The sequence below is a fragment of the Haemaphysalis longicornis genome, unplaced genomic scaffold, assembly GCF_048455015.1.
Source record: "Haemaphysalis longicornis isolate Haplotype H1 unplaced genomic scaffold, Haemaphysalis longicornis Haplotype H1 scaffold_13, whole genome shotgun sequence".
NCBI lineage: Eukaryota > Metazoa > Arthropoda > Arachnida > Ixodida > Ixodidae > Haemaphysalis > Haemaphysalis longicornis.
Genome location: NW_027526233.1, coordinates 59934645 through 59948452, shown reverse-complemented (window position 1 = coordinate 59948452; position 13808 = coordinate 59934645). Strand labels below are relative to the sequence as shown.

General features: G+C 49.2%; 1 protein-coding gene across 1 annotated transcript in view; it reads left to right on the top strand.

Moving 5' to 3' along the window:
• The window catches only part of LOC144163855 (neprilysin-1-like), a 75342-nt gene that overhangs the window by 40802 nt on the left and 20732 nt on the right, over positions 1-13808 (top strand). Inside the window, exons 7-9 of the mRNA XM_077694536.1 lie at positions 93-283; positions 7578-7908; positions 10656-10840. Coding sequence (XP_077550662.1) covers positions 93-283; positions 7578-7908; positions 10656-10840 — 707 coding nt within the window. The remainder of the gene's footprint in view (positions 1-92; positions 284-7577; positions 7909-10655; positions 10841-13808) is intronic.

Sequence of the window (13808 nt, the reverse complement as noted above, 5' to 3'; positions counted from 1 at the left end):
CGAAGGCTGCTTTCTGGCAACCTGCGACGCATGTCCTGAAAGTTGGATCTCGGTCCGCGGGAAAAGACGCCCTTGACTACATACTCAAAAAGGACAAGGAGATCGAGGGCATCTTCTCTCGCCAATCCCGCACGGAGACGGGGCCGTTCTACATTCTGGGTAGCCTGCACGACTCGACCCCCGAGAACGTGTGGATGGACTCCATCAACAAGAACCTGGTCTCCGACAGCTACAAGCAGACGGTCGACAAGGAGATATTCGTTACCGGCCTCGCAGAGATCAAGTACGGGAGCCTGGAATCTATGCAGCCAAAAAAACCCTCTCCATTCTATTACTGCCAATGCGGCTGGAAAAACCAAATGGAAAAATTCAGTTCCCTTGCACTCGATGACCAGCAGAGCTCGCAGCAGACAAACAAGTGCACGAAGCCAGCACGTAGAGGAAATTCGCTGTAATGTTAGAGTCGTACTAGCGGGTAATTTTCATGATATCTACATTAGATTAGATTATAAGTACGGGAGTCTGCAATCTGTGCAGGCAAAAAAAAACTCTCCATTCTTTTACTACGAATGCGGCTGGCAAAACCAGATAGAAAAAATTAGCAGTGGCTTAGCTCGGCTATGCCAGGATATACTTAGCGTGAGCTAAGGTTCAGCTGGTCATTCTTAGGCTTCCTGGTGGTCTAGGATTAGCTGATTATCATGCTTATTGCTGCTAAAACGATTTACAATCCAATCTAATCCGGTCCAGTCCAGTTCAGTCCAATCCAGTCCAGTTCAGTCACTGCTCCTCGCACATGCGCAGCGCGGCTCTCCAGGAGCCACGAGAAACGGCTATCAAGCGGCTCCCGCGCAGCGTCAGACTTGTCTACTGGGCAACCGAGGCGCACAGCTAGGCACGCGTCGGCGCCAGTGCGTCTGCCGTGGCAATGACGTCACTCCTCTGGAATGCGCAGACCAGCGAATGTGAAGACCCCATTCTCCACACACCCGTACTCCACTTGGATTGGATTTCCAATACATACAATCCATTTTAATCCAATCCAAATCCAATCCAACCCAATCCAATGCTCCTCGCGCTTGCCCAGCACGGCCCTTCAAGGTCCACGCGAAACTACTCAACCTCGGCCAGTGTAGCTTACGCTACAAAATTCAGGTCCCTTGCAATCTTAGAAGAAAGATGACCAGCGGAGCTCGGCGCATACAAAGAAGTGCACGAAGCGAGCACGTAGAGGAAATTCGGTGTGATGATAGAGTCGTCCTAGTGGGTGGTTTTCGAGATGTCTACATTAGATTGAGATGTACAAAACGTTTATCAGAAAGCTGGCTTTGCCGCGAGGTTGAGTTTTATTGACGCGTATCAATTTTGACGCTTCGCTTCGGATTTCCGCTCTCGAAATTCGGGTGTTCTGCGTCGTCAGCTCTGCCGTTCTGTTGCGCGCTCCCGCTGCCGCTCGCGCCATTCGGAGGGCATTGGGTGAAAGGTCGCCCGCAGGCAATCTACCCTCTCCTCCTTCAGAGCTTTTTCTGGTTATCCACTCCCATCGATGATGATGGCGATTGCTATTGAGTTTCCCTTTGTAGCGAGGTGATGATGTGTCATCTTAATAAAAAATTTCACCATCTTCCCGCAGGGGAGCCCTGACTAGTATGCGAAGCAGCCATGGGGTCGACTCAAGTTCCTATTAGTTTTCAGTTCGATCGTGGCGTTGCGGGAGGAGAATGAGGGTAGTGGAGCGAGCGCGCGCGTCATTTATACCGCGGAGCTACAGCGGCGCACACAGCGGAGTATGCAGCAGCTACCGTCACGTCTCTAACCCTAAGCTGCTTCGCATTATCGCACACACAGCCGCAGGTGTTGCCATTCGTTGCGCGATCCCGGAGAGGAGAGGAGGTTCGGTGAGGAGAGGATGAATGCCGGTGAGAAGAAGAGCGTCGGAGAGGAAAAGAGGAATGCCTCGCATACTCCTCAGGGTCCCCATATGGGAAGATGACGACGGTGGTTGAACGCGAAGCTATCTCGTGATGAATTATTTGGTTGGCCAATAACTAGGCGCATCCTGCCACAATCATCATCACCGGTGCCTGGCCAGGCACGCGCAGTGGGGGTTCGGACGGCGGACAACGACGAGGGAGGGAGGGACACAGCCCCGAGCATGAGATGCTTCGCATCTAAATGGACTAATATACCTATGTTTTATCATCATCATGATCATCATCATCATCACCACCAGCCTATCTACGCCCACTGCAGGGCAAAGGCCTCTCCCATAATTCTCCATTTACCTCTGTCCTGTGCCAACTGTGACCAATTTATCCCCGCAAACTTCTTGATCTCATCTGCCCATCTAACTTTCTGCCGCCCCCTGCAAGGCTTGCCTTCTCTAGGGGTCCACTCCGTTACCCTTAATGACCAGCGGTTATCTTGCCTTCGCATTACATGCCCTGCCCACGTCCATTTCTTCTTCTTAATTTCTACTAATATACCTTTAACACCAGTTTGCTCTCTGACCCACTCCGCTCTCTTCTTTTCCCTTAATGTTACACCTATCATTTTCCGCTCCATTGCCCACTGCGTAGTTCTCAATTTAAGTTGAACCTTAAGTTGAACCTATGTTTTATACTTATTGTATAATACTGGCGCTGCATAGGGCAGGCACAAAAGACTTATTAGGCACAAAATACTCTTTTTTCTGTTACAGGTGGTAGCGGTCTTAGGCAATATTCCCCTCCCTGCTTTTCGTCCACAAGCATTCGAAATTTATTTTCGTCGTCTCGAAAGCCTTGAACTTAAGTTCCTCCGTACTACCCTTAAATCCCAGGGCATCTGAAAGCCGAATATTTACCTAATGTAGATTTGGATGGATACCCCCGCATTCCAATACTATGTGCCGCATAGTTTGTTTCTTCTCCGCAGACCACGCATACCCCCTGTTCGCAAGCGACCTGCTCTAGCCTAAAAAAAGCAAAGCACTGGCCTGTGAATTATCATACAAAGTTTCCTTTTTGATGTGAAATTTCTCAGCACTGTACATCTCTGTCGGCGTTTTAGCTTGCATTTTTTCTCTACATTTATTCTTTTCTATCAACCTTGCTTCTCTTTTGGTTTCTTTGGCTGTTTTGGCTTCTGCAGTGTTCTTTCTGTATTTCATCACTAGCCTTCTAGTCTTCCTTAGCCAGTGCCTGTCCACGCTTTTCAAGTATAGGTACCTAAAAACCTTAGCTGTCCACCTATGTTTATCCATTGCTCTCAGCCTTCTCTAAAAGCATGTTTTACTCTGCGCTTCTCGAACTTCAAACGACGCCCACCGATCGGCTGCCGGCGGCGCAGTGCGCTGCCGCCAGCCCATCACGGAGGCCGTGATGCTAAAGCAGCGGACAGGCGACAAGGCCCGACTTAGAAGAGCTCAGCTGCTAGAACGAGATGCTCGCCGCCTTGGAAAATTGCTCTGAGAAACCAAAGTAGAAGAGATACAGTAATTTTGGAAAAGGAGAACCCGTATTCGAAGATGTGAAAATTGGGTTATAGGAAACAAGAAATTAGAGAATTCATCGAGCACTTGCTCCCGTTTTTTCGAAGGCTAGCGACTCTCAGAGATTCTCCACTGCGGCATCGCGTTTGCGTCCCTCTCGTCGCTTTCGTTTCTTCGTAGTTTGACGCGAATTACCCCCGAAATATTTTGCGAAAATTTGACGCGAACTGCCGTGCATGTGCAGCCACGTGTACCTGTCATGGCGCACGCATCAGGCTGATTCTTGTTCCATTCTACCAGGGTGCCGGGTTGACGCTGTGGTTAAAGCACCTGCCTGCTGCTCTGGCGACTCGCGCTCAAATCCCACACGAACCCCATTTATTAGGGGCGAAGCACCTTACGTCCTCGCTTTGTCCGGTGCTTGGCGTCCGTATAGAGTGTTGCGCATGCGTGAGGAGCAATGCATTAGATTCATCATCATCATCACCAGCCTATCTACGCCCACTGCAGGGCAAAGGCCTCTCCCATTATTCTCCAAATACCTCGGTCCTGTGCCAACTGTGACCAATTTATCCCCGCAAACTTCTTGATCTCATCTGCCCATATAACTTTCTGCCGCCCCCTGCAACGCTTGCCTTCTCTAGGGATCCACTCTGTTATGCATTAGATTGGATTAGATTAAATTGAATTGTATCGGATTTGATTGGATTGGAATAGTATATACTGTACACACGTGTTGTCACTCATTTACATGCGCTAGTGGGCAATGTCACGGGTGATTTACGGTAAGAATGATCCCCAGTGCTTCGCCCACTCATCATGCTTCGCCGACTCATCATATGCGTGAATTTTGTTCTCTTTTACAGCGGCGACCATTTGGTTTGATAACAGCGCTAGGACAGGACACAGAGAAGGCGACACGAGACTGGGCGCTGCCTTGTTGCCTTCTCTGTGTCCTGTCCTAGCGCTGTTATCAAACTAAGTATGTACGAACAAGCCCGCAATAACACAGTTTTTCAGACCATTTTGGTACCGCTCTTGTTGAAAGGCCGACGACGACTACTGTCATTTTTCACCGTTGAGGGGATAGCTAAGCCATTTTACGTCCGCGACAGAGACCGTGCATTCGGAAGCGCTCAATTTCACGAGGCGCTCCACACCACGAGCCGTTTTGTAGCGGGAGCTTAAAGGGACCCTGCCACATTTTTAAAAAATTTTTTTTTACAAATATTAAGTGCTTTCAAGCCGTAACCAATAAACCCATTCAGTACTTAGAGTAGAGAACCGCAAACTACCTCAGCTAAAAACTAGTGCTCTATGCCTATCAGATAACTTAGAAACTTGCTCAACAGATTTTTCTCTCTTGCTCGTTCTTGGCTTTCTTTGACCGCTGGAATTACGTCATTAGAGTGGTGTAGCGGCTATTGGCTGGCCTCCTTTTAGTTGCAGCAATGAACGCGTTCGATAGCCAGTTTAAAAAGAAAGTCACAAAATCAGTGCAGAAACGCAAGGCGCATCTACAGCAAAGCGCGGATCGCCTAGTGCCGCTCCGTGCTGGCGATAACTATAGCTTTCCCAGTGCTTTCAAACGCGAAGGAACGAGTGAAAGGGCTTATCGGAAGTATTGCAGGGTTCCTTTAAACTCGGCAGTGGCGACAGGTGGGTCCTTCAGAAGTGTCACTTCGCGTGAGGCGCTCGACACCGGGAGCTTGAACTCGGCAGTAGCGTGATGTGGTCGTCCACGTCAGTGCAACGGTAATGGGAGGATGGGAAGAACGCAGCCGAACGAGCGAATAGACAAGCAGATAAATTCACCATCGTCGTAAGCTCTCCACTACACTGCGGCAGGAAGGAGCAGCGGTGCAACGCGTAGGAGACAGACCGAAGCCATTCCTGTGGGGCGTTCAATTAGACATTCATGTTTTTGCATTCAGCACAAATACGAAGTTCTTAGGTTTCTTTTAAAAGGCTAATGAAGGCAAAACACAACTTTGCCTGATTTGAAGGCAACTCACTCAGCTTCATTCTGGCCACAAAAGATGGTTTTTAACCAAAAAAAAAAAGGTTGGCTGCAGTCCACGCTGTGAAGGTGGTTGGAAAGTAGAGCTTTAAACGACACTCACAACAATTGCCCATGCGACCTCACTTGAATTCATACATGTGGCTCTGCAAAGAGCGAAATTAGAGATTCTGCAGCCGTTACCTGCTACTGCGGCGTCCCGAACGCTGCAGCAGCGTCGGCATTGACCGGGCTAGAGCGGCGGACGCCGCCGCCGCTGTAGCCCCGCGGTGAGTTGGAAGTGAAAGAAAACGGAGAGGAGCGTCTTTCGAAGGGTGAGACAGAGGAACCTAGCCGCCCTGACGTGCTAGCTTGGGGCTACACCACCGCGCGACCCAAGCGCAGACAACGAAACTATTCTGTATGTCAGCTTAGTGATTCCCATTTATGCCGATTTAAACTAGTTAGATTAGTAAGTTTGAGATTCGCGAGAAAGCTGAGGGAACTTTTAATAATCGCTATTTAGCAGAACCGGTTCTCATTTCGCCTTTTGTAATACATCTTAAAACACAACCGAATCGGTATTCACCGATTTAGAAAACGTAGTCCCATTCGTGGCAAGCAGTGCTCAAATGGTAGCCTTTCTCTAGCGGTGAAAGGTCTGTATATGGTGCCTACATTTTGTTTTCCCGCCCTGAAAACAAATCCTTAACAGATCTTTGCCGTACGATCATCCCAAATCCGTCGGGTCCGCGTTAGGCAAGACATGCTGTCGAACACGTTATTCCAGCCGTGCGAAGGAAGCGCGCAATGGACGCGAAGCTGCTCCAAAACAGGCCCACAATTGCCGCCTCTGAAGCAGACGACAAAGCCGACGGAATGCGTTACGCTGTCGCGCCCTCCGGGCTGAGCAGGCTCCGGCGCGCGGGGAACGCTGGATACTCCGGGAACGCCGCGCCATCTACAGTGTTCTTCGTGAGGTAAACCCTCCCCCCGCCGCCGCCTCCTCTGCAGCGTTGAGAGTTCGTTCTCTTGCACGCCACTAAAGAACCGTTGATTGGTAGAGCTATAGAAAGCTTCGCTTTAACAACGCAAGAAATTGAAAAACTTTCAAATGTAGCGCTTCACGTTGTGGGTAGGGACGCATTAGACTGAAACACTAAAACACAGTCATCAGTCTGTTACCCGCACACTAGCATTCATGTGATACGATTACACGAAACTAAAGGAAGCACTACCATCGCACTACCATCGTTGCTTGGCGGTGGCTTTGGTCGACCGTCGCTAACCACACAAAGAAGGTGCTGTGACATCACAAAAAAAAATCGTCGGAAAGTGGTTGGTTAGTCGCCACTGCATCATATGTCCTCTCCGATGTCTCGTTTTAACGGCAGAGCTGTTAAAGATTTCAGTTCGTGTTACCTGAAAAAAAAAAAGTACCAATAAAAAAGACCGAGAGCACGTGAGCATGCGCCTCGTGAGCAGCTCCCGGCGTCGTGCATGGTTGTGCGTGGGTTTGCGCCACTTCAGGAGCTCACAAAAATACCCACAAAAATTACCCAGCGCACGTAAGTGAGCACCTCGCGAGGAGCGTCCGCGGCCTTCGAGAACACTCTGCCCCTGCAGCGTTCGTGGCGTGCTCTTCTCATCGCCAGTTCACGTGCGCTTGCGCCTGAGGTGGGGAACACAGAATTCACCTCGAGCTACAGACGCCGAGTTCACGAAGGCGGTTCTAGCGCGTGCTAACGCGGTCCACTTCGGGAGAGATGTGAAAGCCTGCGGACAAAACGTTCCGGGCCAGCTGCCAGTGATGGAAAACTTTCAGCGGCAAGTTCGGCAATCCATGCGAGCTGTAACAGCCGTGTCTCCGACGAAGGGAGAGGGGACACCAGCTCTGCTGTTTCTCCAGGCTTGCACCACCAGTGCAAGCTGCGCCAATTTTTCGTCTTCGAAGTTAGCTGTAATACTGATATCGTTGCAGTCGGGACACAGCGGTATTTCTAATGAACCAAACTTGTGTTTTGTCTTCACGGCCGCCCCTTAGCCTCCACGCGCTTCTGGGTGAGTCTTCGAGCGCTGCCCGCGTGTTTCCCGCGCGCCGTGCAGGAAGGTGATCGACCTGCTGACCAGGAACAGCGAGACCGCCATGCACATGGCGACCTACCTGGCGGTGCACGTGGCCATCGACCTCCTCCGGTACGACTACTTCCGCCGCTACGAGCAGCAGCACACCCGCGACGTGGTGGCGCTGTGCCTGAACACCACGCGCCGCTTCCTCTACTACTCGTGGGCCTACCTGGTGGCCAACCTGACCGTGAACTGGACGGCCTTGGAGAACAGCGACACACTGTACAACGACATTCTCCACGGCGTCGCCGAGCACATGAATCTAACAGAGTGGATGGAGCTTCCCTCGCGCCTGGAAGCCGTCAGGAAGGTGCTCGCACCGTTGACCATCGCTCTGCCTTCCCGTTACTGCAGGGATGTGTCTGGAGCATAGAGTTTCGCACTAATATACACAAGAGGGAAATGTGTCGCTGCAGTCGCGGGTCGCCGTGGGCGGCGCCATTGCCGCTAGCGGCGTTCCTCGCGTACAATTAGCTCGCCATATGGCTTCTTTGTTTCGAAGCCAAAATCAAGAAAACAGGAACATATCATTTTCTTGTTCATTGTGCATGAAGCTTCTACATAATCACTGACAAACTAATCTTTTTGGAGGTTGAATTTTATACTACCAAAATTATTTGATGAGCTTTTCACAGTAGTATTGTTGGTTTTTTTTTCAGCCAAAGCCAACTTCTGAGCCTGCTCATGAGCCATGCCAAGGACAAGTGGAACGTGCCTGCCTGGTACATGACGGAACGCTCGCTGAAGCACCGCTCCCCTAGACACTGACGCCAGATTTCCCTCTTGTATATGCTAGTATGAAACTCCGGTCTAGTGTGCCGTCCGACGGAACTATAAGCACTCTACTAAAACGGCGTCCACCGGCGTTTCGATGAGAAAATGCCGCGTCTGGCAGTACTTCGCCCTTCATTAGCGTAACGTAGCACAAACTAACCTAACGAACAGAAAACAAATCTTTTAAAACTTCGAAAACTAACCCAAGCCATGAAAATTATGATTGTACCTAGAAATGTAAAAAACTAAATAAAGGAGGTATAAAGGAGGTAAGAGCCAGACTCAAACCACCGTCCTCAGTAACACGAATCTGAGATGGAACCTCTGCACCACAACGGCAGACGTTCTTGTATCAACCCAGTCTTAAAATTTTGGGGTCCGTCGGCACTTAGCCGTTCCTGTGGCTATGAGCTGGAGTGCCATCGGACGGCACTCTAGACACTGCGTTACTGTAAACCATCGTCACCCTAAAGCGAAAGCAAAGACTACGGACAGTGTTTTGTGAAAGTTTGCCTTTTCTTGGTGATTCGCAGCCTCCCGCCTGGTTATCTGTACTGGATTGTTGGATTCATCCTTTCACTTGTGTCGAGGGCACACACAGACAACCCAGGCGGGGCGCCATCGATAGCCAGACGGAAACACCAAGCGCAAGCAAAGCAGCGGTTTCACCCTCGCCTAGTCACGTGATACAGCAGCAGCGAGGCTCCGAGCTTGCGAAGCGATCAGAATGGCGCGCTTTGCGTGCCGCCCGCTGAAGGGCACTTGCGACGCGATGAATGACCTTAAAGGCTGTAGCATTGTAGACCTTTCGCTCTAATATACACAACTGAAAACGAGGATTGGTGGAATGTTCGAACCTGCAGGACCACCTTTGGGCTTCAACCTTTAGAACATGAGCTCCCCCAGACTACGAAGTAACTTGGCTGCTAAGAATGGAGGCACCTTAGGTCATTCTGTTTTCGCACAACTTTACATTGTTACGATTTACGTATATTTTTGTAACGAGTATCGGTGTACGACGGTCCCAGGTGTGGTGTAACACGCTTCACAGCTGGGCATTATACTTGCGTACGTGTGTCTGCGGAGGGAGTGCTTGTATATTAGTGCGTACGACAAGGTGTGTAATATTTTATCTGCTTTACGAGCGCTATCGCCTAATTATATTACTTGTGAGTCGTGTACATCGTACTTTTTGCTTGTTTTTCTTTCTCTTGCGCACCAGCACAAATGCTGTTCGTGGACACGCTACTGAACGATTTATTGAGTGATTGATCGATCGATTGATCGATCGATCGATTGATGAATCGATTGACGGATCGATCGATTGATTGATTGATTGATTGATTGGTTGATCGATCGATTTATTATTACGAAGAAGTATTAGAGACCGAAGACAGACTTCGTTATAAGCCATGCTTTGTTAAACCAGAGGATAACTTGCTCTCTGCGTTTTGCATTTACGACCACGAAACACCTTGAACAAGGAGCTTGCGTTACAACGGGGTTAGTGCCCGTTATGTGAAAAAAATTAACGCGAAAGGTACAGCCTCCCAAATTTTTATTAATACAGCGGGAGCGGCGACCGATGGGCATGTCAGCGCCTTATCACGGTGTTCACGGGCAAAATACGCGAGGGTACGCGCACGTGCACAGAACTATCTGTTGTGGGAGCGTCGTCAGCTCCGCTTTTCTTCTACGGGCAACACACCCCCTGTTTTTCTTATCTTGCTGTCTTCGGCGATAAAGTGGCAAGGAGTTGCTACGAAGATATTTAGTAACGAGAGACCGCAGGACGTTTCCACAGCGTAAGTCTAATGATAAAGGAACAGCAGGAAAGGCTAGATGATGATGTTTGCACGCTGCACGAGGCAAGGCTTCTTCCTCCCTTCTGTTGTGCCTTGTTCGGGAGATCCGTTGATGATAATCTTCAACACTTGCAAGGCCGTTTCGGTACCGCCAAAGGTAGCTAAGCAGCATGGGAAACAGTCATTCAAATGCAGTGGCAGCGGATGTATCACTCTGAAGGAAACAGTGTAGCAGACGACACTCATACACGAGATAGCACTATGCGCGTGCGCGTACTCTCGCCTTTTGCGCTGCTGAACACCGTGATAAGGCGCTGACGTGCGATCGGTCGTCGCTGCCGCTATATTACTAAACATTTGGGAGGTTGTACACTATGCTCGCCTGATAACCATTCTGATGATTAGGCGCGAAAAAGCGATCGTTTCGACGAGTGTCCTTCTGTTCAGGGTGGTGTCACAAGGAGTCACGCGGTCGCAGGTAAGACGCATCCAGCTCGTGCAACCCAAGACGGTCCTCCCGGCGACCCTGAAAAGCATCGTGAACTACACTTACGTGGCGAACGCTAAGCACGACTTCGTGGCCACCTACATGGAGACGGCCCAGGTCGCCGCAACGCTTCGCCGGGATTTGGTCGGTCAAGACCGCCAGGGCGAATACGGCAAGTGAGTGGGGCCCTTGAAAAGTTTAGCAGTGAGTTTCTTCGCTTGGCAACACTGGAAACGGCCACAGACATGGCCGATTCGCCACGGAGTCGGACATGGCGCGGCTTGGGCCACTGCGCCCGCACGCCGAAGAAAAAAAAACCACCGGCGTCCGTCGGGTTCTCATTTTCAACCCCATTCTCAACGGTGGTGTAAACAGAGATGTTATTAATCGCACTCACAGTGGACTCGAGGCAATTCTTTGCGTTTGGTGAGGTACAGTTTGTAACGTGCAACACAGTCATGTGCTTAGCCCAGACAAGTACCGCCATCCCGCGGAGCGCGACGTAACGAGTGACGGCGCACTTACACGGTTGCCTCCATGCGCGCATCGCCAGTGAATACAAGCAATAGGTTTGGGCCTTTAAAGGGGCCGACAACCAGTTTTTGTGGAGTACACGCTCTCTAGCTCATATGAAAGCTAGTGTTCTATATACTGGGTAACCACAAGAAGTTTCTAAATACACAGGTGGAAATTATTTTAATTTTGCACTAAAATTTCTGAACTCGGAAAGGTGGCGCCACGTAGTGTCTAAACGTGGCACTACCGTAGCTGTCCAAATAACTCTGTCGGTTTCAATGCGTGATTCAACAACCGAATAAAGGAACAAGAAACGATGCACGTTATTGTTGTTTTAGGCGGGAACAGGTTTTTTTAAGCACCTCTTTTAACCTCCCGTGCAGTTAAAAGTATGTTGCCGCACGGATCACTGTCATGGTTGCCAGTATTCCTTTTGACGGGCCATGTACGGCTGGTAGATCTAAAAATTCCGATTTCAGAAGTTATAGGGCGCTATCAGCAAAACCGCTTCGGGTTAAAGGGGCAATGCAAACAAAACACTAGTTTGGTTCATTCAAAAGATTACCTTGTTAGAATCATACTGACACCACTTTTAACGTAAACGTCGCTCAAATAAGCTATATTACTAGGAAAAAAATGGCCATGCGACCCACTAGCTCATTTCGCGCTACAGAAACTATGATGTCATTCCAGCCAGCTTTACGATTGGTGGAGGCCGGCATAAACAAACGCAAATTAGGCAGAGCTTGTAAGCTTGCCGAACAAGCTAGTTGCGCTTAAATTAAGGGCACACTCTTTTTAAAGCAGTAAGAATGGTGGGACAAACAGTGGAAGTTACGAAAGCACAGGTAAACAGAAGTACCGATGCGTACTGCTGTTGGTACCTGGGCGCTTTATGCCTGGTTTAGCTGCACAGCACTTCGGGGCTTTGGCGTTGTCTCAGACGACACTGGCCGATTGACGCAAGCAACGCTGTCTTACGTCACCATATTTGTCGAGCGAGCACTATATTTAACGAAATAATTATTTTCTCCCTGAACAAAAACAAGCCAGATTTAAATACGGTCAAAAACAAACCAAACGCAGTAAAGGGCTTGCCGCGGTATGTTGACCGCATCTAGGTTCACTAACGGTAAACCAGGCTTCGTAACCGGCTGCAGAGCGGTTGGTTCCTGTGAAGTCATTGCAGAGCACGAAAACACACGATTTAGCGGGAAAATCCGAATTTTAATATTAATTAATGAATTTCTCAGTGAATAAAACATCGTTTGCTTCTGGAAAAGCGGTGGGGGGGGGGGGCACTATGACACACAAAATCTTTCGAATAAAACAAACTTGTATTGTGTCTGCATTGCGCCTTGAAGGTCTTTGAAGTGACGCCCTTTCATTTCAGACATAAAAAATGTACCCAGCAAAGATCGGTTGTCTGTCTTGTCGCGCCTGTTTTCATAACCAGGGATTGCCGTCGCTGGAAATGGAAGCTCCAGAAAGATTTATTTGTGAGGGCTTATTTAAAAGCTTCACGCAAGATGATTAGGAAGCCGATGTTAGCCTTTTTTGTTGAGTTTGGCTTCGAGACAAAAAAGGAGCCATGTGGCTAGCCAATCCAAGAAGGGGAGGGACGTTGGTCGATCGGCACCAGGTGATATTTGTTTACATATGGGTGCAGCCAGTTTGTTTCTGGGTGTATCTCCTCTCTCTGTCTCTCTCTCTGCTGCGTGGACTCTAGAGCGACCGGTCACACTCAGCCCGTCACAACCGGCGGCGGTTTCTTTGGGAGAGATATCAACACTGCAAGCCAGAAACAAAATGGCCCCCAGACGCTTCCGGGTGAACTAAGTGGCTTATTTAGTGACGCTAGCTGCAATGGTGACGCCCTCGACAGCCCGCGACTGCAGCGCCAGATTTCCTTTTATTATATACCATATTTACTCGCTTAATGATCGCACTCGCGTAATGAACGCACCCCTGAAGTTCGTTGTCAAAATACGACTTTTTTTATTTGCCGCGCAATGATCGCACCCTGAACTTGCCGCAGCCGTATGTCGTATGTGTGCCACGTTTGATGACAATGGTCGTGCATACCTTAGTGTCCTCCTCAAGCAAAGCAGACATGGCTACGTTATTGCCACGGACTTGATGATATTGCAGATATCGGCAAGCATGAGTTCATAATTGGTGCGGAAAAAACTCTCACTAAATACACATTATGTACTCACGAGACATAAAAAACGCGCTCGGCTCTGCTCCGGTAGCCGTGTGTTGATGTCCCACACTGTGACAGCAGCAGCCACATATTGGTCGACTCGTTCTCACCTCGCACCAAACTCGTTCCGGGGCGTTCCGTAATTCAGTAATTCCGGCACTTTGCGTAATGAAAACACGGCATTTTGCGCCACTCGGTGGTCATTCGGAGGTCGGTGGAGTTTTTATTATGTTTCTATTTGTTATGTTTATTATTATTATGTTCATGAGACTTATCGTAAACATTCTGACCTGCAACTTGCGTTTTTTTGCGCTCAAACGTCTTTTCGCGAAAACTTTACCTCGCGTAATGATCCCACCCCTAAAGTTGCATCATATTTTTGGAAAAAATGGTGTGATCATTACGCGAGTAAATACGGTATT